We start from the raw sequence: 24,247 nt of genomic DNA, 5'->3' as shown, positions 1-24,247 counted from the left end.
GCAAATCATCCTGGGCTTTCTCTTTTCTGTCTTTTTTGGAGAATTGTCTTAAATTCAGAGTTATATTCTTTCTCGGAAAACGCAGTAGGTAGAATTGAGGAGTCCTTGAGGAGGAGTCTATGACAATTCACCACAGCCAACTCGCCACAGGAGAACTCACTGTGGCTTAAGAGTTACACTAGTATCAAAGGAATTGTGGAATAGAATCATCAAAGAAAAGATGCAAAAGGAGAGGCAGAATGAAATGTGAAGGGCAGAAATTAAAATGTTTTTTTTAAAATAATTAAATAGAATTGTTAAACTGTCCCGCAGCGAATAGCTCTGTGGCGAGTTGGACGCGGCAAGTCGGCTATAGCGAGTTGTCCCAATCCGTTGAGGAGTGCCCTCCTTTTAACCCTGAGCTACAAATATTCTCCTTTTATTGGCCATGTGTAGAATTATCAATCAGGGTTTGAGCAGCTACTGTAAAAGCATTATAGCTCAGCATCCCAAACCAAAAAAGGAAATCGTGCACCAGAATAGATTCATCTCATCGGTCCTGCCGGGTCCCGGATTTCATCAGCTTTCCTGCCAACTGGAATGTCTTGGCAGGAGTATCTTGCATTCAGTGGGGCTCCAGAGTTATGCATTAGTTTTTCCAAACCTGGCTGAGAATTCTGGAAACTACAGAGCCTATTTTCTGGAAAGCACCAGGCCCAGGAAGGCTGATGTCTAGGTTTACCTGCCAGTAAATAATACTGAACACAATGGAATGTGTTGTCCAAGAGCTTAAGAGTGCTCAACAATATATTAGATTGCACTTTGCCTGAAAGAATCCTTCGAGATAGGAAGCCTTTCCTTATGGAGGCATTTCTGATTTTTGGTTGTGGAATCCCACAATTTTAGCCTGTGGTGGTACGGTACCACTCAGAAAGCAGAGGCTGCATCATTATACTTAGCTCTGCATTCCTTTTTCATCGGAGTATTACTAACTTAGAGACACGCAATTGTACGGTTTGTCCAGAAAATCCAAGATAAATGTTGAGCTCAAAGTGATATTAATCAACACACACATTTAGTGGATCTCTTGGGCTTTCTTCATTTCTGAATCTTCAAGATTGCCGGTACAGAAACTTTTTGGAGCAGCTCTTTGAAATGTTGAGAGTGTGTTGTCAATCTTCAAAATGACTGAAAATAGCTGTTGTGGAGAGTATCATAGACACAAAGACAGTATTTTCTCTCATGCCACCACGCTGCTCAACACCTAATTATCACAGTACTATCTTATGTCTAAAGACATTTACTTGTGTAGTATTGCTATTGTCCTTCTTATCTTTTCTACTACCTTCTCCTATCGGTATTGTATAATTATGATCCTATTACTTTGTTGTTTGTATGTACAGTGAGAGCTTATGTACCAGAGACAAATTCCTTGTGTTTTCAATCACACTTGACCAATAAAGTTTTCTATTCTACTCTACTCTATCCAGTCCTATCCTAGCCTTTACTATCCATTATTATATCTACCCCACCCCACCCTACCCCACTCCACTCTACTCTACTCTAGTCTACTCTACTCTACTCTTTACCAAAAAGCAAGCTTCCTGAACCAAAACTAAAAGACATTAGTTTAGGATGAGTGAGACTCAGATTTAAGAGTGTCCTCAGCCATTGGGTGATTTTGGCTCAGCCACATGCTCTCAATCCAACCAAACTACAACAATATTGTTGGAGAAAAGAAAATACAGAGCATTCTGTAGGGCAGCGATGGCGAACCTTTTTTGGCTTGCGTGCCACAAGTGGGGGGAGTGCAGGGGGGGTCATGTGCGGGCGTGCCACACCCATAATGCAATGTGCGACCCCCCAGTGCGCATGCGCGCACAACATGCAAACCCCCCCCCATTTTTACATGTTTTTTTCGCCCTCCCCAGGCTCCTGAGGCTTTATAGGAGCCTGGGAAGGGCGAAAAGAGCCTCCCCCCCGGAGGCCCTCCAGAGGCTTCAGGGACCGTCCAGAGGCTTCCCTGAAGCCTTCGGAGCGCTCAAAAGGATCCTCCCAGCAACGCGTGCCATAGGTTCGCCATCACTGCTGTAGGGTCTTGAGCTCCTAGGGAAAAGAAGCTAAACTAAATAAGCTGGTGAGATTTCTTCTAATGCTCCCTCCCAACTTAAGGAGGCTGTTTATTGCCCTCCCCTACATGATACAAGCCACCATTAACTTGTCCTTGAAAAGTAGAATCCTATTTACCGTGTTTCCCCCCAAATAAGACAGAGTCTTATTTTCTCCCCTCCCCCACAAAAAAATAAGCGCTTGGCCTTATTTTGGGGGAGGTCTTATTATTTTTGAGGTGCAGGAGGCGGCGAACGTGGTCACCTCATGGCTGCTGCTGTGTTGCAATATTTTCAGGGAGGGCTTATTTTTGGGGGAGGGCTTATTTTAGCACATGCACTCCAAAGCCCAATTGCGTTTATTATCCAGGGAGGTCTTATTTGGGGGGGAAATAGGGTATGATTAATCTAAATGCCACTCTGAAACTTATGGTCCCATTAAGACCCTACTAATTTAGATGACATCTGAGGGACACTAGCACCACACAAGCCCATCCCTTACCTTTACAAGAGAGGCAGCTTCTTTCCATTTTATCTTTAATTTCATTTTGCTGGCACCTTAACTTCTACACCTTTGCAGCAACAAAACAGCATTTTTTGGCAATTTGAAACCCGTTTCTTTTCACATCTCAAATCAGCTAGATAAGAGTAGTGAGAATCATCTTTTTATGGCAGCTGTCACCCCCTTTTTTTTCCTCATCCAAATGCTGGAGAATAACACTCCACCCTAAAATATTTGGGGTTTCTGAAAAGGGCTGTCTAGATTGACAGTATAAAAATAGGAGCCACAGTTGCTATGAAAGGACATTTTGCCATGAAGTGCTGCTGCTGAGAAATTAAATAAGACAACATTGAGCCAATATCTACAAAGTCGGAGCAGAAGATTCCACAGACAGAGACAGACGGGCTCAGGAGCCAGAACAAGTGAAATTGGAACAATTCACAGCAATTTGGTCTCTAACTACATTTCAACAAGTTTCTTCTAGGCCACATCACCTGCGACAGCCAGGAATCAGTTTTCCATCTGTTTGGATTCCTTCGCGCGATAGTCATAAACACATTACATGTTCTTCATTCACTGGCAATTTTTGTTTTGTTTTCTTTTTCTTTTTTGAGTTTTTTTTCAAAATGATTTTAAAAGGACAAGGAAAAAAAATGAGATGTTCTGAAATTGTAATAATGGTATTTTTGGCAGCATCTTCGCTCTTTCATGAGGGGAAAAAAAAAAAGCTTCAGACAGCCGAGCCTTATTCCACTAAGCCTAGACTTAGAATTCTCCAAGTTAGACAAACCCTCTTAAGGGGCCTGGGGAATCGCTCTCCATTAGGAACAACCACAACAAAGGTAAGATTAAAGATACAGGTGCAGAGTGAGAAATGACGAGCCCGTCTGCTTGAAATTGTAACTCGTACAAAACATCACTGGAAAAGCAAATGACTTTCCTCTTTCCTTCACACTCTACATTTCCATTCTCACCACCAGGATGGAATCCATCAGTTCATTCTGATCCCTCATCATGCAAGCTTTGGCCCAAGCATCTGGGTTTCCATGAAAGAGGCACCGTAATGCATGAGGGCAGTATAGCAGCTCAGGTTGGATTTCAAGGTTGAATTTCAGGCCCAATGGCCCTGTTCCCCCATCTCGACAGACCTCCAGAATGTGAAAGGGGATGAAGGCAGTGTCCCTAGCCACGTAGCCTTGTTATCCTTTCAGAAAGAATATTACATATCCCAGCATTTCTTCCACCTTAGTTTTAAACAAAACACTTTGTCCTCAGGAAAAGGGTGTGAACACGGCTACAGACAGCTCGTTGTGTTACTTTTGAGGAAAAACTCCCTATGCTTCTCTAAGGAAAAAAGGGAGGCTTACCTCAAATCAATGTGCACACTTCATTTGAGTCAAGGAGCTATCATCATGAAGGTGCTTAGACAGGCTCTTGTTTTCACTAACAATTGTTAGGTGTTTTTTTTCCTTGCTTGTTTTAGCAAGGAGTCAAATGTGTAGCAGAATTGTAAATCATGGAACAGCAATTGATTGGAAGGAAAGATATTAGCTGCATCTTTCACTGAAGTCACAAATATGGCCATCTAAAGTAGGGCACAAGACAAGACAAGATAGAAAGACCTCCACATGGATTAGAGAACAAACAAAAGTATATGATATCATCAAGAGAGGAAAAGAATTGAACTGGAAATGGGATGGTCACATAGCAAGAAGGTCTGATGGCAGGTGGACCAAGGCAGTCATAGAATGGATCCCACTTGATAAAAAGCGTCGATGAAAGAGACCTAAAACAAAATGGATCGAGATATCAGCAGGTATTGTGGGCCCAATTGGCAAAAGAAAGTTTAGGACCCTATTGGTTGGAAACATGCTGCAGTGCATAGAGAATGATGGAGATGGAGATGATGGAGGAAGAGGAGGAGGAGAAGGAGGAGGAGGAGGAGGAAGAAGAAGAAGAAGAAGAAGAAGAAGAAGAAGAAGAAGAAGAAGAAGAAGAAGAAGAAGAAGAAGAAGAAGAAGAAGAAGAAGAAGAAGAAGAAGAAAAAAAGTAGGCTAGTCTATAAGACCATTAATAGATGACCTAAAGTCCAAGATCTAGCAATATCATTGACACTAGTATGTTCCAAGCTAAGATGGCAGGCAAGGCAAACCACTTCCAAAGTGTAAATGAAAAGTTCAAACAGATATTTCTTTGGTGAAGTTACAGCCAGAAGAGGCTCTGCTGTCTTTGAAGATTTGTTTGTGTAGATTAATTCTGGGTGGGAGATTTCTAATGTGAGGATTTTGCCTTCTCACTGAGAAAAGCAAAGTCAACACCACTTTTGGCATAGCTGAAATTCTCTTTGACATTAGTAAAAATAGGACTCGGTCCACATACAGACAGCACAACCAGGTGGAGAGCTTGTTGAGCTCCAACAAAACAGGAGGGCTAATGAGCTCCCAACAATACTATAACTTATTGGGGATTCACAGCAAAGCCATCTAAGTGGGAAGCCATGACTGAATAGTCTTCAAAAGTTTTCTTGGCTTTTGGAAAGCTCTTCCAAAACAATTTCATGGAAATTATATATAATTAAATGGTGATGCAACTGAGAAAGCACACTGCCATGATTCATATCCTTCCATTTAGCTTCCTTTAAAAAAAAAGTATCTGGCAAAATACTCCTGCTTTTTTGGAACCAATATGGTTTTTATCTGATATTATATAAGCCATGGTCAATAATTGCAGTAATTTTTAAAGCATTCTGCGCAGCACCTGCTGCTGCCAAAAGATGAACAAACAAAGCATGTTGGCCCCCACAATGATTATCTCAAAACCCCACCCTTTGGAAACGAATCTAGCAGCCCAACAGCGGGATATTTTCAAAATATCCAAACTCTTCCAAGTGTTTACGAGTTTGTGGATTTTCGTTTTTAAATGGAGCACACAGAGTAAGCAACAACTGGAGGTCAAGGTTTGGAAATAAGACTCCTTCCTTCCGTGATAGAAAAATCAGCCCTGATGCCATTGGTTTTTCACAGCCTGGACGTTGTTAATGAACAAAATGTATTTCCCAACCAAGCGAACATAGTTGGGGTGAACCCTTCCAGTGGGACATCTGTGGTGCTCCTACTTTAACAGCTGCTTGGGATCGACCTCCTCCATTTGCAAAGAAAATAGTATTTCAGTGTCTAGGATGTCTCCAGTTCTCCTTCGAGTCTATTCAGTTACATTTCCAAACACCGCACTCCGAGCATTGAACCATTAAGCGGTTTGGCTTGGCTTGGCTCGGCATATTGTGTAAGTCTACTGTGGGTTGTACCCCACGGTTTTTGACTATGCACTCTGTGAACTCAATTTTGATTAATTTTAGAAACCAAGCGTGAATAAACTAAGGCGAGGGCGTCAAACGTGCGTCGTCACGTCGTCGTCACATGACGTAGCATGACTTTTTGTCCCCCTTCGCTAAACTGGGTGTGAGTGTGGACAGCGCATGACGCATTCGGCCCACGGGTTTAACAGCCCTTAATTAAGGCATAGTATGTTGGGGTGTGAATTCCGCCCTGTAAATCAACGATGTATGGACCGTGGAATTTCCTTGTAGCATACTTTTGAAATAAGCAAAATCAACCCGAGGCATAATCTAAGAAAAAACATTTTAAGGTAAAGAAAGTAAAAATACAAACTTACTAAACTAATTGATTACATCTTGCCAGAGCCCCTGTCTGCTTTGGCATACAGACAAAGGAAGAAAAGGAAAGAAGGTATGTGATGTAATGACATGCACAGTAAATCATTGCTGATAAGAGACAGTTCATTCTGCCTATAACTCAGAATGTAGGCACAGCTGGCAAACTAAATAAACGCAGTGACATAGTAGGATGTGAGTGGACCCATCGCAGCCATTCTAAATTATTCCAGTGCAGATGACAGCAAATATATCATGAGGATGGAGGCAGTCTTTGCCCCCCAAAAATATGTCCTACATTTAATCCATGGCAACTCCAGCTGAAAAGCATCCAATGACAGGGGATTGGAGGGGCACCTCCAGTCCAAAAAGATACTTCTGATCTAGGAGGGCAACTTTCTTAGCAGTCAAGGAGCCTCTGATGTATGGGCTATGAAACTGGATCGTTGCAAAATAATGTTACGTTCATAGAGGGTACTGGTAAAAGGATGCTGAATGAAAAGGCATAGGGCAAGGGTGTCAAACTCAAGGCCCGCGGGCCGGATCTGGGCTGTGGGCTGCTTAGATCTGGCCCATGGGGCCAGCCTGGAAATATCAAAGGACAGCTTCTTCAGCTCTGCAGACTGGATGGTAGGGAGCAGAAGGATTTATATTCCTTGCAGACAGCTGGTCATTTGCATTCTTTTAGACAGTTGTTGTGGCCACTTGGAGGTTTATCTGTGTCCTCAGATATAAATCCTCCCATTCCCCTCCCCGCCCCACATACGCACATACAAGTCAGAGCTGAAGAAGCTTCTTGGATGAAAAGCACAACGTCCTCAAAGAAAAACAAGAAAGTCCAGTTGCCTCTTGAAAAAGCACTTTTGGGACAGGTATATGAACCCTTTGTTTTCCTAGATCACGCTGTGAACTTTGGATGCCTCTTCAGTCTCACGCATCTCTTAGCAAGATGGCCCAAGCACCCTAGATTAAAATAGCTCTACATATATTAGAGCATACTGTATTTTGAGTGTCAGAAACACCGAAGCTTCAGGCTGGGTTGACCTATTACTCAGGGCAATTTCCGGAGGCCAGCCAGCCCTCTACCAATAAATGGGGTGAACAATGCCCTTATTCTCATGGCATAAGGGCCTCAAAGGGCAAAGGGCAGGTAGAAAGAATTCTCCACTTCAATGTCCTATCTCCTGCAGAATCAGTAGGCAAACTGAGAGGGCCTTGTCTGAGGACTGTCTTCCAATCCTTGGCCCAGCACTGCTTACATAAAAGAACAAAATTAGCCCGGAGAGATTTTCTTACTTCACTTCCCCCTCGATTCTTCTATTGCAAGGTCAGTCGTGCATTTAAACCTAAACTTTCTAACAGATTCCACTCTTATCCTATTGTACGTGAATTTTCTATGGAAGAAAGAAAAGCTCTAGACTCGTAAAATGAAGGTGTTTCATAAAATGAAGGCACAGAGACCGAATAACCAATAAAATTTTAGTCTTCCATAATAACCCTTACTGATCATTAAATCAAAAACTATATCCATACCATAAAAGCAAGGTAAAGAGCTGTGCTGCCATCTGGCGGCTGTTTTTTTGTTATTTACAGACTAAATAAGATTGCAAGAGAAATAACATTCCCTTGCAATGAAGGAAATTGGTTGTGTGCTGACAGAACAAAACAACTTACAAAAAGAGAGTACAAGAATACGTAGCAAGGTTCCCAAGCTTTTCTCAAGGTGATGGGATGACCGGTCTCAGGACTCACAACATAATGCTAATGCTCAAATACAAGTCCTCAGCGTCTGACCATTCGTTCAGCAATCTTTCAAACTTATACCTATACTAAAAAAAGAGGGACTTATGACTGTCCAAAATTACAAGCATTGCAGAAAATCACAATGATCAAAATCTTCTGGAGCAGAAATATCAGGGCAAGATAGAGACAGCTGCAATTCAAATGGCCAAGGTTCTCTGATAATCCTTTGTTTAACTCAGCAGCGATCCCCAACCTTTGCGGCTTGACTGGGGGTGGGTGGGGTTGAGGTGAACTGAGCCGGGCAAGCGGCAGGCTGGCGTGTGCACGCAGCTGAACTTGCATGTGCACGCTGGCCCATTGCTTGTACGAGTTGAGCTGCATGCATGAACGTCAGCCTGCCTCTCGGTTCCGAATAGGCTACAGCCCTAGTGGGTCACAGCCTGGGGACTAGGGACCCCTGGTCTAATGTAATTCATTGGAACCTCATCTGGAAATGGTCCTGTCCCTACGACTTCTCTTCTTGCATTGATAATAATAATAATAATAATAATAATAATAATAATAATAATAATAATAATAATAATAATAATAATAATAATTATTATTATTATTATTATTATTATTATTATTATTATTATTATTATTATTATTATTATTATTATTATATTTATTCATTCATTCATTCATTCATTCATTCATTCATTCATTCATTCATTCATTCATTCAAGTCTTATAGCTGCCAATTTCAGCCAAGGGACTCTGGGCTTATCATTCTAAGACTATCAAAGAGGGGTCTCCAACCTTTCTGGTTTTGTGGACCGGGTGTGTGTGGTTTGAGGATAGGGGGTGGTTCTGTGCAAGCTGCGGGCATGTGCACTTGCACAGCTCCATTTACGGAAGCAGCGGGTCCCGCTGCTCACACAAACGGAGCTTCCCACGCGAGCGTGTTCACCCACCACTTTGGCAACCTGGTTCTAAATGGGCCACAGCCCAGAAGTTAGAGACCCCTCCTACAAAATAATTTTAAAAATAAACACCCCAAAATTAGAAACATATAGCAGCCAAGATGGTTAACCAGCTAACACCAAAGCCACAAAAAACAGGGCCTTTAACAACACACTCTGAGTCCCAGGTCTATATATCCAGCCAGCTTTTTAAAGCCTTAGAAAAAGCCAACAGTCTTGGGGCGATTCTAATCTCTTGAGGGCCATCAACTTCTTATCAATTCCTACCAACCATATAGATTCTCTCCCCATGACAATCTGCCCCTAACCTTCTATTTCGGGTTTTCTAACAGAGCACTCATCACCGCAACATGCTTGCATGGTGTGACCGAATTGCGGAGTATTAGCTCTGACTGCACAAGCTTTGGGGGGGAAATGGTTTGCTTTGCTGTCCATCACGGTACCTTGCAATCTTCATAAAACTAAGCCAGAGGAAACTCCATCAGATAGGATCATTAGCATTAGGTTTGAAATAAAGCACTCTGTGGTAGTAGCAGTACCTGGAGGGCGTTTGTCACAGCTACAATTATCGTAGTCGTGCATTAGACAAAGTTGTGGGGAATAATTAAGCAGCTATTGCATTAGGTTTGAAGGCGGCAGTGTTTGTGGTTAGCCTTCCAAACTAGGACACCGGACTTATGAATGCTAATACAATACTACTTTCTTGCAAAGTTACAGTAACAGAATTTTGTGAACCTGAATGCCCCTTTATCTTCATGACAACTAGGGAGGGTTATGTCTAATACCCTTTATCAAATTACATTTCTGCCCCAACTCAATTTTTTTATCTAATGTCTTTAATTGTGGCTCTTCCTCCTGTTTCTCAAGTTCATTCCTAGTGCCCATTAGAATACAGGTAGTCCTCGACGTACAACAATTGAATCCAAAATCCGCTTGTTAAGTGAGACATTTGTTACTGTAAGTCAGTTTTGTCCCATTTAGTGAGATTTGTTATTAAGTGAATCACTGCAGTTGATAAGGTGAATCTGGCTTCCCCATTGACTTTTGTCAGGTCACAAAAGGTGACCTTGGAACACGGCAACGGTGATAAATGAGTCAATTGCGAAGCATCTGAATTTTGATCACAGGACTATGGAAATGCTGGAAAGGTCTTTACTGTGAAAAACGGTTATAGGTCCCTTTTTTCTGCACCACTAACTTTGGAGGGTCACTAAATGAACTCGAGGACTATCTGTACAAACACCATAGTCTATGTGCAAAGTATCACAAAACCTATACAGATAGTCCTTGACTTACTACCACAATTGAGCCCAGAATTTAGGTTGCTGAGTTCGAAATTAGTTAAGTGGAATTTTGTCCCATTTTACTTTTCTTTCCACATTTATAAAATGAGTCATTGAAATTGTTAAATTGGTAACGCAGTTGTTAAGTGAATCTGGCTTCCCCATCGACTCTGCTTGTCAAGCAGTTGCAAAAGATGGACACATGACCCCAGGACACTGCAACCGTCATAAATATGAACCAGTTGTCAAATCACATGACCATGGGGATGCTGCAACGGTTGTAAGTGTGAAAAATGGTCATAAGTCACTTTTTTCACTGCCTTTGTACACCTTTGAATGGTCAGTAAATGAACTGTTGTAGGAGTATCTGTAGTAGGCAAAGGAAAGTAAATTAAGATTAACATGTGCAGAGTTTAATTTTAGTCAAGAGTCAAGAGTTTTCTGCTTCTGAACACATGCAGCATATTTTGTTTTCCCCTTTTTGGCCAGTAAAAGGCCAGAAAACAGCTGAGGCGTAATTTGCTGGGATTTGCTTTGTATTGACAAGTATAATATTACAGTTAGTAAACCACGTTTTATAATTTGATTATTCAGTTCATCTAATTTCTTAACCTGGTTACTGAATTAACCCATTTTCTGGGTTTGCCCTATTATTCCGAACAATCAATTAACCAAACATGCATTGGGAAACAGAAGCTAAATCACAACAAAGTAACAAATAGATTTTCTTACTATAGGATACAGTAGAACCAAATGGTGCTACTATTCAACACCAAATGGTGTTGAATAGATTCCTGTGCACAGGCACGAGCAATTGTCGTTATTAGTTGCAAAGTCGTGTCCGACCCATCATGACCCCATGGACAACGTTCCTCCAGGCCATCCTGTCCTCTACCATCCTCTGGAGTCCATTTAAGCTCACGCCGACTGCTTCGGTGACTCTATCAAGCCACCTCATTCTCTGTCGTCCCCTTCTTTTGCCCTCAATCGTTCCCAGCATTAGGCTCTTCTCCAGTGAGTCCTTCCTTCTCATTAGGTGGCCAAAGTATTTGAGTTTCATCTTCAGGATCTAGCCTTTATTGCATAGGCAACAAATCAGTTTAACTGGAACGTCACATTCATGCCTGACACAAAAGCAAGTGTGATCTTCTCTCATGTCAGTTTTTTTGAGTCAAGAAGGGCGCCAACAACTATACTCTTACTCAAGTGTATTAATTAAATGTGTTTTATTTTACATCATGATGTGAGAACATAACACCTATTTAATAAAAGTATACACATTTGTAACTTCACTCAGAATACACTTTTAATGCACAATAAAAAAAGCATTCCATCTTACAAATTGTTTGCAATCCAAATATACAATAGCTTGGAAAACAAAAAAGTTTAGAAAAACGAACGCTAATGTAAAAAGACTACTTGAACCTATAAGAGTAGAGTTTCTGTATGGCTCTTCTTTACAGTTTCCTTACTGCGTCATCAATATCGGAAATCTGTTCCTTCAGCTGGCTCCACTGTTCTGGATTTAGAGAGATGCCTGAAATAAACCAAATAAAACATTAGAAAATAGTAGCTTCACAGTCATACTATAACCATAGTTAATTCTGCAACTGCAGAATTTGCCACTGTTTCTAGGGATCAGCTCCCGACAACCCATAGCTCTATGTTAAGAACATTTCAAATTTAAACATGCATAATATGAAAGACAAGTTGGGGTTAGCTGAATCAGATATTCAGGTGCCTTGCATAACTGAACTCCTCAGCTGGCAATAGAAGATAAGAAATTAATTACCAGAAGAAGAAAATAGCAATAGCATTTAGACTTATGTACCACTTTCATAGTGCTTTTACAGCTCTCTCTAAGCAGTTTACAGAGTCAGCCTATTGCCCCCAACAATCTGGGTCCTCATTTTACCAACCTCAGAAGGATGGAAGGCTGAGTCAATCTTGAGCCTGGTGAGATTTGACCTGCCAAACTGCTGGCAGCCAGGGATCAGCAGAAGTAGCCTGCAGGACTGCCTTCTAACCACTGCTAATCTTATTGGGTAATTACCCAAAATGGGTAATATTTGCATTAATCAATTGTATAACTGGACAATTATTGTTGAAACAATAACAAACAATTTGAGGAATACTCCTTCACCCTTAACACTGAATTTTCTAAAAGCAAAACTCATGACACTGTACCACAGCTTTCTTTAAATAATGAATACACTCAAAAGTATTGTTTCATATCTCTGATTTTCATCAAACCAAGTGTTGACATGAGTTGTCAAAATCAAGATGTCAAAAATAGTTGCTGGAAAACAGTCAAGTTGATTTATAAAAGAAGGCAGGTCTTGTAACACTACACTTTGCAGAACACACTTTTTCAAGGTTTTGAGAAATCACTCACATTATTTTCCAGTCCTGTTTAAAATGTTTGGACATGCCTTTCACAGGAAGTAAGAGCAATTATATAATTAAACTGTAATAGATTTAGCAACATTAAGTTCTGAAGTCTTACTTCATGCAGGAATTATGTGTTATCATCCAAAGCTAGGTTAATAAAGCAACTTATACCTCCTGTCAAATCAGGAAAGCATCAATTCAGACTGTTGTAACTACCCACAAAACTCTGACCTTTTCTGAAACAAAACTTCTGATGCTTCCAATTAAAGCTGCACACAGAGTGCAGAACATAAATAAGAATCATGGAAACAGTTAACAAATAAATCTATTAATAGCACTTTATAATAATTGGCAATTTCATATATTTTGCATTTGGATAGCATATCTAGAAACACGAAGTGCCTTGTTCAAGCCTATAGCTTGAGAACTGTGACGCGAGAGTATAGGCTTTTTTCCAAATATGGAGCTAAATTTTAGAATTACCTTGCCAAATGAGTTCAAAATGAAATTCAACTCACATTGACAACGCAAGTCTTGTGTAATGGCTAAAGACAGATGGACAGAGTTGGAGAATACATTCATCTTCTGATTTCTGGAACAAGTGTGATAAGCCAGAAAAAGGCCCTAAAATTGCCAATATCAGAGAAATGACAACCTTCCAGTAAATCTACTTCCAACATTTCTGAAAGTCTTCAGGAATAGACACACCATTCAAGGGAGCAACAGAAGCGCTAAATGTATTCATTTGGCTACTTCATATAAATAAGCTGATTGATACGAATCCTTCACACAAGGCCAAATTCACATGCCAAAATACAGCTTTTTGATAGATGACTTTCATAATGGCTAACCAGATAAAAACAACAGGTAGAATAATCAGCAGCATTACTTCAGTCAACAGACAAAACACATACCTGAAAGTTACTCTATGTGTAAACACTCACTTGCAAGTTAAAAAAACCCTAGCATTTAAGAAAAAGTATTAAATCCCAATTAAACTCCTTCCTATTATACAACTGTCCTGCACTGCACTCAAGTACTGCACTGTTAAAAGACATGCTTGTTGGAAGTCTGTACAAGCTTTTTCTATAATTTCTCTTGTAAGTTAACTAGAATGCCTTGTATTTAGGTCTGGGGCACATGGGCTTAATATTGCAAATAAATAAAATAACATCTAAATGTTGAAACAGCATATGCAAGTGGATAATTACCTTTTCTGCCAGGTTTCATTTCACCTTCTTGATCCATCCAATATTCTCTAATATCAATTAGGACTTTACCTTTAAAGTCCCGAACATTGACATATCTCATTTTACCAATCTGTCAGGAAATTAGAAAGTCCAGTCATTACTTCAATAAGCACATATAAGTACTTTCTTTAATCACTGTAATATTTTGAACATTCCGCAAAAGTTGTAATTTATATTCTAAAACAAATGTGAGCAGACAATCATATTCCCGTGGCTCCTATATTTTTGGCAGTGTAATTCTCATGTTTTACCTAAGGACAAAAATTCATCCTTGTAAACTGATATCCCACTCCAAAGTGGCTGAAAATTTCAACTCCACCCACTTTCAGGATGTCACTGGATTAACAGTCACATCTCCCTGATATTTGAAAGAGGAAATGATCATATCCAATATGGATCTGGCTTCAAAAACACTGCCTAGCCATTCCAGAGGTTGGAAGAAGTATTTCTCCCCAATAAAACATCTCAGAGGAACGTATACTGGCACTGCAGAAAGACAGAATTAGCATTTGGGGGGGGGGGGGGGGAATGTTAAGAAAATTGTATTTCAAAATGAAATTTTATTGTTGCATTTTTCAGAACAGCAGAGTTTCTTTGGGTGGCTTATTACTAAAAAGTGTAGGAGAGCATAAGCATTATGTATTCAAAAATGTTTGTTTTTTAATTAGATGGGGAAAAGCTACCTTAATTGCTCAAGAGAGAAGGCATCACACCAATGAGTCTTTTCAGAAATATAAATGCTTAATTTTTTTAATTTTTTTTTTTTTTGAAACTACATATTTAGCAAATGTGAATGTTCCAAAACTAATACAGTAACAAGGGGATTTAGAACTGGAGCAGAGAGAATTTAAAGATTAAAATTAATTGGCCAATCTATCATAATGTCAGCAGGAACTAAAAATACAGCCACTTTTGAACTGGGAGAAAAGTAAGAACAAGAGGGCATGTAAATAATTTCTAGAAACATATAAGGCACACAACTATTGGCATTCAATTTCACATCTTTTAACCACTAAGTACTGGCCTACTTATTTTAGGGCACCACCACGACATGAAAATTTAGAAATGAATGATCAGAAAGCAACAGCTGCAGAACAAACCTCCTGAAACCATTCACGGAGGAAACTATAACATTAACATACTACTACAAAAGTCTTTATTAGCAACTACTATAAAAATGGAGGAAAACCCTTAGAGAGAGAATCATTTTAATAACCTGACCAAGTTTTACACTGTTGATTCAGCCCTTTTTTCTTTTTATAACTAGAATGTAAATTGACCTTGACCATATTATACAGGCGAACACTGATTTACAACCATTCCGTTTAGTGACCATTCAGAGTTACAATGCAATGAAAAAAATGACCTATGACTGGTTTTCACACTTACGGCCCCCATAGTCATGTGATCAATTTTTGAGCACTTGGTAACTGGCCAGTGTTTATGACAGCTGCACTGTCTTGGGATCATGTGATCACCATTTGTAACCTTCCCAGCTAGTTTCTGACACACAAAATCAATGGGCAAAGCCAGATTTGTTTAACAACAGTATGATTCACTTAACAACTGCAGTGATTTGCATAACAACTGTGACAAAAAGGTTATAAAATGGAGTCAACTTAACCACCATCTTGCTTAGCAACATAAATTTTGAGCTTAATTCTGGTTGTAAGTTGAGATCTACCTGTAATTAATTAAGAGCAAATAAAATACTGATGGTGTCAGGGAAATAAAAATATTCTCAAACAGAAAACATAGCTTGGATATAAACTCAAACTAGTCAGCATAAGGCACTTTCCTCTGTTCAACTATTTTGCATGGAAGAGGTTGCACCTCTGGAATTTTCACAGTCTTATGGTTTTTTAACAGATTTTTCTGGAGTCTGATTTTTCTTTTATTTCCTTAGCATTTAAAAATAAAAAAGGACTTATAAATCTGAAACAAAGTCTACCTTGAATTTAAAACGACAACTCCAAAAATGAATATTCATTTCATTCAAAAATAATCTATACCAATATACCACAACTATGCTGAAAACTTAGACCTCTTTTATATAAACCAATACTTCATATTTTTACAACATTGGTGAAAATTACAAAAGGGGCATTATATATCCATTTTTTTTTTACAATAATCAGTAAGGGCATTATATCATAAAACATGAGCATTAACATGGGTGTAACTCTCCCTGCGAGTTCAAAGTTGCAACTGAACCAAGAATAACCAAAGGATAGATAATATGCTAATCATAAAACCTTATTTTCGAAATTTGATCTCAAAAGCATATTTAAGAATAGTACCCAAATTTTAATTTGTGTTCCATAAATAACTACTTAGCCAAAACTAAAAATACAAAGTTTAGCATAACTCATTTAAATGTTTGTGTTTTTACCAAGTGAAACAATATTTCAGAATCTTATATTCTTGATCATTGTTCGGTATGTTTTCCCTTTGAGCAGTCACACAGTAGAGCCTCATTTTTAACTGGAGAGGATTATTTAACCAACTTCTTTCAGGAATAAACATTTTTACACCAAATAAATCTCCCATTTTCTATCGTAACCGTTAACATGTAATGCTGTAAAGCACTTGTTCTTACAAAAAGCTCTACTCCTTCCTACACCTAGGTCAGGGGTCGGCAACCTGCAGCTCTGAAGCTCTTTCATCCCTCTGCTGAGGCTTGATAGGGCTTTTGGTTAGGACAGGCAGAAAAAAAGGATGCTGCACTAAGAGACTCTATGGTGGGGGAACCGGACTTCCGGTCTGCTCCAGAATTGAACGGGGGGCTTCCAGTTAGGACCTTTGTGTCTCTTGGAATATTTAAGGTTGCTGACCCCTGAACTAGGCCAACACAACTTTTGATTATTCCTAAGCTCTGCCAAAAGATGGTGCGCTTTGCAAAATCGGTTGAGAAACATATTTTGCAAGAACCTAAAGCTCTAGGCCAGTGATGGCGAACCTTTTTTGGCTCACATGCCAAAAGCGGGGGGAGTGCAGGGGGATCGTGCATGGGCGTGCCACACATGCACATGTTTCCCCCTCTGCGCACATATGCACGCGACCAGTGCTCCTCCCCTGCTTTGGGGGCTCTTTTTTCGCCCTCCCCAGGCTCAAGAGGCATTAATTGAGCTTATGGGTACCTTAGGAGTCCCATGTTACCAAGTCCAGAAAGCAAGGAATAGATGCGTTCCTCCAAACAGGGGAATTACAAAGTACACATCATGCTAACCCAGATTCCAATCAACAAATCAGCAGTTACCTGAAACATATTCTCATCTCTGTTGCTACTTTGCACAGAGGAGGCTGCACCTCTGGAACTTTCACCAGTCTTCTGTTTCTTTACAGGTTTTTCGGGGGCTGTCTGTTTTTTCCTTTTTTCCTTGGCATTTAATAATAAAAAAAGAAGGACTTACTGGAGAAGTATTAGTTTCAGTTCACACAACTAGATCTTTTCCCAACAATTATGAGAGTATGGAGAGAGGGATTCCAAACCTGAATATTAAGCCTCTCTACTTCTACTCAATGTTACAGCAAGGCTATACATTATTTCCATTTCTACAGCATGACCTAGAATTGAGGCTTAAAATAAATCTAATCTGCTAAATAGGACAGCAAGATAAACTGGTTGGAATTAATTTTAAATTATATTTTACAATCTGTAGTTAAGCTACAGATATGTTACAATTGAACTGAATTTTGGTTTATTGCTCTTCAGTTACAAGAGAAGAAACAACATGGGCCAAATCCTCCAGTTGGTTTCATTTCTTTTTACAAAAGGAGTCCCAACTTATAAGGCTACTTATCTGCCAGAAGTGATCTTAACAAAATAAAGGCTACAGTTTATCTATGGGAAAATATTTAAATAAGAATTTGAAAAGCAAAAGGCACCATGTTCCAATTATAATCACATTTATTATATCTAGGAAAGATAGGCCTGAACATAAATCTGGAAGTGGAAGCTTTTATCTGCAGAACAGTTATAAATAGGGAGGAGGTCAATTAATCTCTTTCTACAGGAGACAATGAAACAGAATATAAATTTAATTACTTACTGACAGCAGATGATTTGCATGCTGAAATTTAAAAGAACACAGAATATTAGTATCCCATTATACAGTATATTTAGCTTAGCAATCAGAATATTTGTCATAAAAAGGCAAAATACTTAGCAAAGGCAGAAATCCATCCCTCTCTTGTTCCAAGCTTGCTTTAAAAAAACCCTTTTAACTGCAACAGTTCTTTGAATTAGGTTACAGTTCTCCATATCCATTCAGCAAGAGTATTTTAGAATTTTATTTTAAACTGGATCAATACTCAAGAATTTTGAATAAGATACAGACAAAAACAAAGATTAGAAATGTGATTTCAAGAATGATACTTTCAACTTAAACCACAAAAATAGCACATGTAGTAAATATCAGCAAATATTTATTACATAACAGCAAATCATTTTAATTTCTATTTTAATAAAAAGTATAATTTAACTCAAGTATTTTTCTGCCAAAAGAATATTTATATGGTTCGCTTCATTTGTAGCTTTTAAACATCAATCCAAAGCCTTGGTTCTTCGGGTTATGTTTATAGTTAGAAAGATAATTCAAAAAGTGTTTTATATAAAATAATCACCGCTGTATCAGCATCTGAATCACTGCCAGATGAGCTTGAAGACACAAGTTCCTTTGATTTAGGCATTCTAGGAAGAAAAAATGTAGTGAAAAATTAGCATGTTTCCAACAAAATGGGACTAACAAATATGCAAGGATGCATTATCAAGCCATTCCTTCCACCACTGTGATAATCAAGCATTCAAGTTCCATCAAATCAAGAAAGGTAGTATGATGCAATGGTTAACATATTAAACTAGGAGCTGGGGTTCCGACACACCAATCCATTCACAGAAACAACCCCCCCCCCCCCGCTGACTCTCTTTATCCCACTGGGGTGTTTTTCTAGAAAAAAAAAATAGCAAGGAGCAATTTATGGCATCTAAAATGAAAGATGGGTTATATAAGTAGTCTTCAACTTACAACTGGTTGCTTAGTGAAGTTATGACAGACCACACAAAAGGGACTTACAACCCGGTTTCGAAGTTCCAATGGTGTTTGTGTGTTGCAGTTATATGATCATATTTCTGGCACTTGACCAGCAGCCTCCATTTACAGCCATTTGCAGCATACTGTGGTCACGTAACCACAATTTATATTGCTTTTGCTGAAAACTGGCATTTATGCTGGGTTTTCAGCAAAAACAGCCCATAGCAAAGAATGAGTTTGCTTAACAACTATAGCATTCACTTAACAATCATCACAAAAAAGAATCATAAAAACATGTTGGGTCACATCATGGTTCACTTTATAAACGTCAAAAATAATGAAAGTAATGAGAAGGCTCCATTATAGTTCTAAGTCAAGGACTACCTGTAATATCTAGTAAATACCACAATAATATTTAAGGATTAGGATACCCAGCTTATTTTAGCATTGAGGTTGTATGAACAAGGTTGCAGTTTTTTAAAAAACAATTTAGCTGGGAAGCATAGGTTTTCCATTTCTTAAGTAATACCCACAATTCTTTCCTCCACGTTTTTCATTCTGTATTATAAAGACAGTGTATCTTTATGTCTCCAGAAACATACTGCATCATTACGTGGCTGATTGTCACAGAGGATGAACATATCCCAAAGCATCTGAAGACACACAGATACCCCACCTTTATAGTAAAGAATGAAAAAAATGTGGAGGGAAAAAAAAGTAGATCAAAAGGTTCTGAACATAAATATATAAACAGGATATCCAGATTGACAGAACGGATAGAGTGCAGGAAGTGGGCTTCAAGTGCAAGGCTAAACATAAAAATAAAAGAGTGCGCTAGGAAGGAACCATAGGCAAGGTTTATACTCTCCACTTTGCTTGGGATATTCCATATTTTTCGGAGTTTAAGACGCACCTTTTTCCCTCAAAAAAGAGGGTGAAAATCAGGGTGCACCTTATACACTGAATACAGCATTTTGGGCCTCCTAAAACCCCGCCCCCCCTCACCAAAATGGCCGTGCATAGACTTTAGGAGGCTTCCAGAGTGCTCCTGGGGGCTGGGGAGGGCAAAAATGAGCAAAAAATGGGTCAGTTTTGCTCATTCCCCCCCCCAGGAGCACTCTATAATCCCCCTAAAGGGTATGCATGCACTTTTTAAAAAATAAAAAACGGACCTGTTTTCACGAAAAACGGTCCATTTTGGGAGGTCTGCAGAGTGCAAAAACTTTTTTTTTTATTTGCCTCTTCAAAATCTTGGTGTGTCTTACACTCTGAAAAATACGGTAATTTCCCCTAACAGAGCTCTATAGAAAAATACTATTTGCTTTAAGAAAAAATGTCACTTATACAATACTGATTGTATTATAGTTAAATATAATTGTTTATATTGCACACTATCATGGATAATTACAACTTTTTTTCCCTCTTTATTGTTCTTGCCTGAAGAATTCTGAGAAATTCTAAAAAGCACAATATTTAACTTCAGTAATCTGATAAAGATTTTGCCTTAATATGGACTTTGAACGTTAAACCCTAACACTGCATAATAATCACATTTGTTTTTTATGAGAAAAGAAATATGCAACAGAAGAAAAAGACTAAGACATCAAAATTTCAGGATGAAAAAGTTATAGACATATTATGATAGGAGAAAAGCATTTTTATAAATTTAGAATACAGGAACAGATTCATGGAGAAAGTTAAAGAACTATGTAATAATGCAGAATGAAAAAGAATAACAGACAAAAAACTTATAAGTGCAAGAATTCTTATTCTCATGCTTTCTTTTAATTGTACAGAAAGTGAAAATGATTCTACTGTACATCCCTGCAAAATATAACTGTCATTAAAACAGGAATGCAAACCAAAGTGCCAAGTAAGTACTCTGGGATATAATAGCAAAACCATAAAATAGCAATTATAGAAGTATAATTATGCTTTGAGTTGTGAAGTGGCCTGCAGCAATGAAGTGTAAAACACAGACAATAATGAAGGTATACTTGCCCTATTCAGCGGTTTAATGTACTTTCTAATGTGTTAAACATATGTAAGGTTTTCTTATAAAAATGTATTAATTCATTAATGCAAGTGTACTCATTACTTGGCACAAGCACTTAAAAACCCTTCCATCAACATTTTCATCTCAAGAATTTCATTTCATTTTCTCTTTACTTTTCCTCCTTTTCCCCAAATATTAGCAGACACGTGCAGCTAATATGCAAAGTCAAGTTAAGTTATAAACATGTACGTCAATCCTGCCAATCCTTAAAACCAATCCTTAAAACTGTCTCGCAAGGCCTGAGCCAAATGAGATGGAACAGCCCATAAAGAATTAAATAACTGGAGATGAGACTGAGGCCACAAAGCACAATAGTTCAGTGGGTCACTCTCACTTATTCTTTCTTAAACTTTTTTTTTACCTCACGACCCCATTTTAAAAAACTAGAGGACAGTTTGTACAGGTTATACTTGATATTTACCATATCAAAAATTAAAATTGATACATTTGCTGTCATTTCTCACAAATGCTTGATGGGTTTTGGATACTGCATTATATTCCAATGTAGGCTGGCAAATTATTTCATTTTTGTAGATCCCAGAGCTGGCTTGGAGGACGCCCAAAAGCCTCCTTGAATCACACTTTTGAGAAACAGACCCCATAAGCAGACAGAATGGCCTTAGCATCGTATGATTTATGTTGATGATTTATTTAGGATTGCTTATTTAGTGTCCATGACTATCCCTAAGTATTGTATCTAATGTTTTATGATGGATGTATTTTTACAATGACTGTGATCATAATAGGGACACATTGGCTCAGTGGCTAAGACTCTGAGCTTCTCGATCAGAAAGGTTGGCAATTCGAATCCCTAGTGCTGCGTAACAGAGTGAGCTCCCGTTACCTGTCTCAACTTCTGCCAACCTAGCAGTTCGAAAGCACATAAAAATGCAAGTAGAAAAATAGGAACCACCTTTGGTGGGAAGATAACAGCTTTCTGTGCATTTAGTCATGCCAGCCACATGATTACAGTGATATCTTCTGATGGTGCTGGCTCTTTGGCTTTGAAATGGAGATGAGCACCGCCCCCTAGAGTCGGGAACGACTAGCACCTATGTGCGAGGGGAACCTTTACCTTATCATAATCTATCACTATTGTTCTATGTACACTAAGAGCTTATGCACCGGAGACAAATTCCTTGTGGGTCTAATCACACTTGGCCAATGAAGAATTCCAATTCTAAAAGGCACAGAAGGGTTTGGAAGTTGTGCGAAGGAGGCAAAGGGTCCAGTTGGCACAGAAGCCAACTGGGTTCCTTCTATGACAACCGGACCCCTCTGCCCCCTTGGGAGGCCCGCAGATAGGAGGGCGATGTAAGCACGAGAGAGCAGGCGAGGGAGAGCGAAGGGACCATAGGGGCCGAGGCGGGAGCGGAAAAGGCCCGCCAGCACCCCGCCTGGGGGAATCCCCCCTCAGACCGACCCGGAGGGGGCGGATCCCAGCCGCCATTTTCTCCCTCCCTTCGAATGCCTTCGCTGCGCCCCCCCCCCTCCTCCTCCTTGGCCAACATTTCGAGCCAGTAACGGGGGAAAGGCGGGTCCGGCTGGGGATCCGCTCGTTCCCCACCACACCTTCTCCATACGGCACAACCCCCTTCTTTTCCCCCGGCCTTTTTTGAGGAACTCCTTTGAAGGCAACATGGCGGCCTCGAAAACTCCACCGCGCGAGGCAGCCCGCGCTCCATTCCCGCCTCCCTGACAGAAAGCCGGCGCGGAGGTGGGGGGGAGGGAGGGAGTTAAAGGGAAGCGCGCACTCACATTCCACTCGGATCCTTCCACTCCGGTCTTTCTAACGACTCCCGACCTCTCAGTAGTCCCAGCGCTACTGAAAAAGCGGAAGTGACGTTTGTTAACAAGCCTCGCCCGCTCCTCGCCACCACGTGGGTGGTGAGAAGGAGGCCCGCTCAGTGGCGCGAGAGACGCGCTGCAGGAGGGAGGGCGGCTCGCGTGCTGCGGTTGGTTTATCTTCTTCAGCCGTTTTTCGCTTCGCCTCCTTCATTAAAACGGCCTTTCCTGATAAGGCAACCTCGCGAGGTTCTGAAATTAGTCATCGTACCTTCGGGTATCGTTGGTGGCATCTTCGTTCACTCCATCTGTAGGATGTGCCTGTACATCGGTACTAAGATCTGTCTTGCGCCGTTTGATTTTTGGATACTGTAAAGGCAGAGCCGCCTCCGTGAGTTTTTAGGCTCTTCGTTAACAAGCCGACAAATGTCCATCCCTTTGTAGCTGTGTTTTGGGGAAAGGGGGCAATAGATTGAGTTCGAAGGGACCTTATGGGTCATCTAGTCCAACCCCACCCACCCCCGCTCAAGCAGAAGACCCTACACCAATGATGGCGAACATTTTCTGCACCGAGTGGTGCATGTGCACTTGGCTGGAGTGCCAGAAACCCAAAGACCAGCTGCTGTTTGGCCATTTTTCGTGCTGTTTTCAGGCCAAAAATGGCATGAAAACGGCCTGGGTTTATTGGCCGTTTTTCGGGCCATTTTCAAATTATTTCCTGGCTGTTGGGCGCCTGTGGAGACCAACTGGCCACGCCGGAAACCAGAAGAGTAGCTGGCAAGGGCACCTGTGCCCACAGAGATGGCTCTGCATGCCACCTCTGGCATACATGCTATAGGTTCACCATCACGGCTCTACACCATTTCTGACAAACGGCAGTCCAATCCCTTCTTGAAAGTGTCAAGTGATGAAGTTCCCACAACTCCCGAAGGCAAGCTGTTCCATTGGTTGATTGTTCTCACTGTCAGAAAGTTTCTCCTTACTTCAGGGTGAATCTCTCCTTGTTCAGTTTCCATCCATTATTCCTTGTCTGGCCTTCAGGTGCCCTGGAAAATAGTTTGACTCCTTCCTCTCTGTGGCAGCCCCTCAAATACTGCTATCATGTCTCCCCTGGTCCTTCTCTTCACTAGACTTCACAACACCTGCACCGGCAGTTTCCACATTGTTGGCTGTTTATTGAATAAAGCACAGGGCTTAAGGAGCACTTGGAGACTTAGTACAATATGCAAACTGGCCATTTTCTAGCAAATATATCTATACTATTACCTTACAATTTTCTATGACTAATTCCAGAGTCTTTCAGACTATATAATTCTAGCGGTGTTTGAAGACTGTTAAGCACAATCTTCATCCTAGAGTTTTCCTGCATGTTCAGAGTCCCCTTTCCGGTTCAAAAAATGCCATTTCACACAATCAAATGCTGTAACCTTGGATGGCTTTCAGGTCTGCATTGTGTTCCAGCCACCTTTGCTTTGGTCTTCT

The 24,247-nt window shown here is 40.1% G+C and overlaps 1 protein-coding gene across 1 annotated transcript; it reads right to left on the bottom strand.

The window, feature by feature from the left end:
• Positions 1-11,461: 11,461 nt before the first annotated feature.
• On the bottom strand, positions 11,462-22,876 carry SUB1 (SUB1 regulator of transcription). The gene is made up of 6 exons (XM_081942600.1): positions 22,739-22,876; positions 18,518-18,584; positions 17,944-17,964; positions 17,151-17,270; positions 13,853-13,961; positions 11,462-11,787 (listed from the first exon to the last, which is right to left on the bottom strand). Exons 2-6 carry the CDS (start codon positions 18,581-18,583, stop codon positions 11,708-11,710), a joined length of 396 nt encoding a protein of 131 aa, XP_081798726.1. The 5' UTR covers position 18,584; positions 22,739-22,876; the 3' UTR covers positions 11,462-11,707.
• Between the last annotated feature and the right edge of the window lie 1,371 nt (positions 22,877-24,247).

Source organism: Natrix helvetica (genome assembly GCF_964273705.1).
Source record: "Natrix helvetica genome assembly, chromosome: 2".
NCBI lineage: Eukaryota > Metazoa > Chordata > Lepidosauria > Squamata > Natricidae > Natrix > Natrix helvetica.
The sequence above is the reverse complement of the archived record's forward strand: the minus strand, read 5'-3'. Positions and strand labels throughout refer to the sequence as shown.

Bases quoted from the DNA above. Each gene is read 5' to 3' on its own strand.
- SUB1 (XM_081942600.1), bottom strand. From the start codon at position 18,583: ATGCCTAAATCAAAGGAACTTGTGTCTTCAAGCTCATCTGGCAGTGAT. The intron at 17,965-18,517 runs GTGATTATTTTA...TTTAAATTTCAG, and splicing joins ATTCAGATGCTGATACAGCG to CATGCAAATCATCTGCTGTC. The intron at 17,271-17,943 runs GTAAGTAATTAA...TTAAATGCCAAG, and splicing joins ATGCAAATCATCTGCTGTCA to GAAAAAAGGAAAAAACAGAC.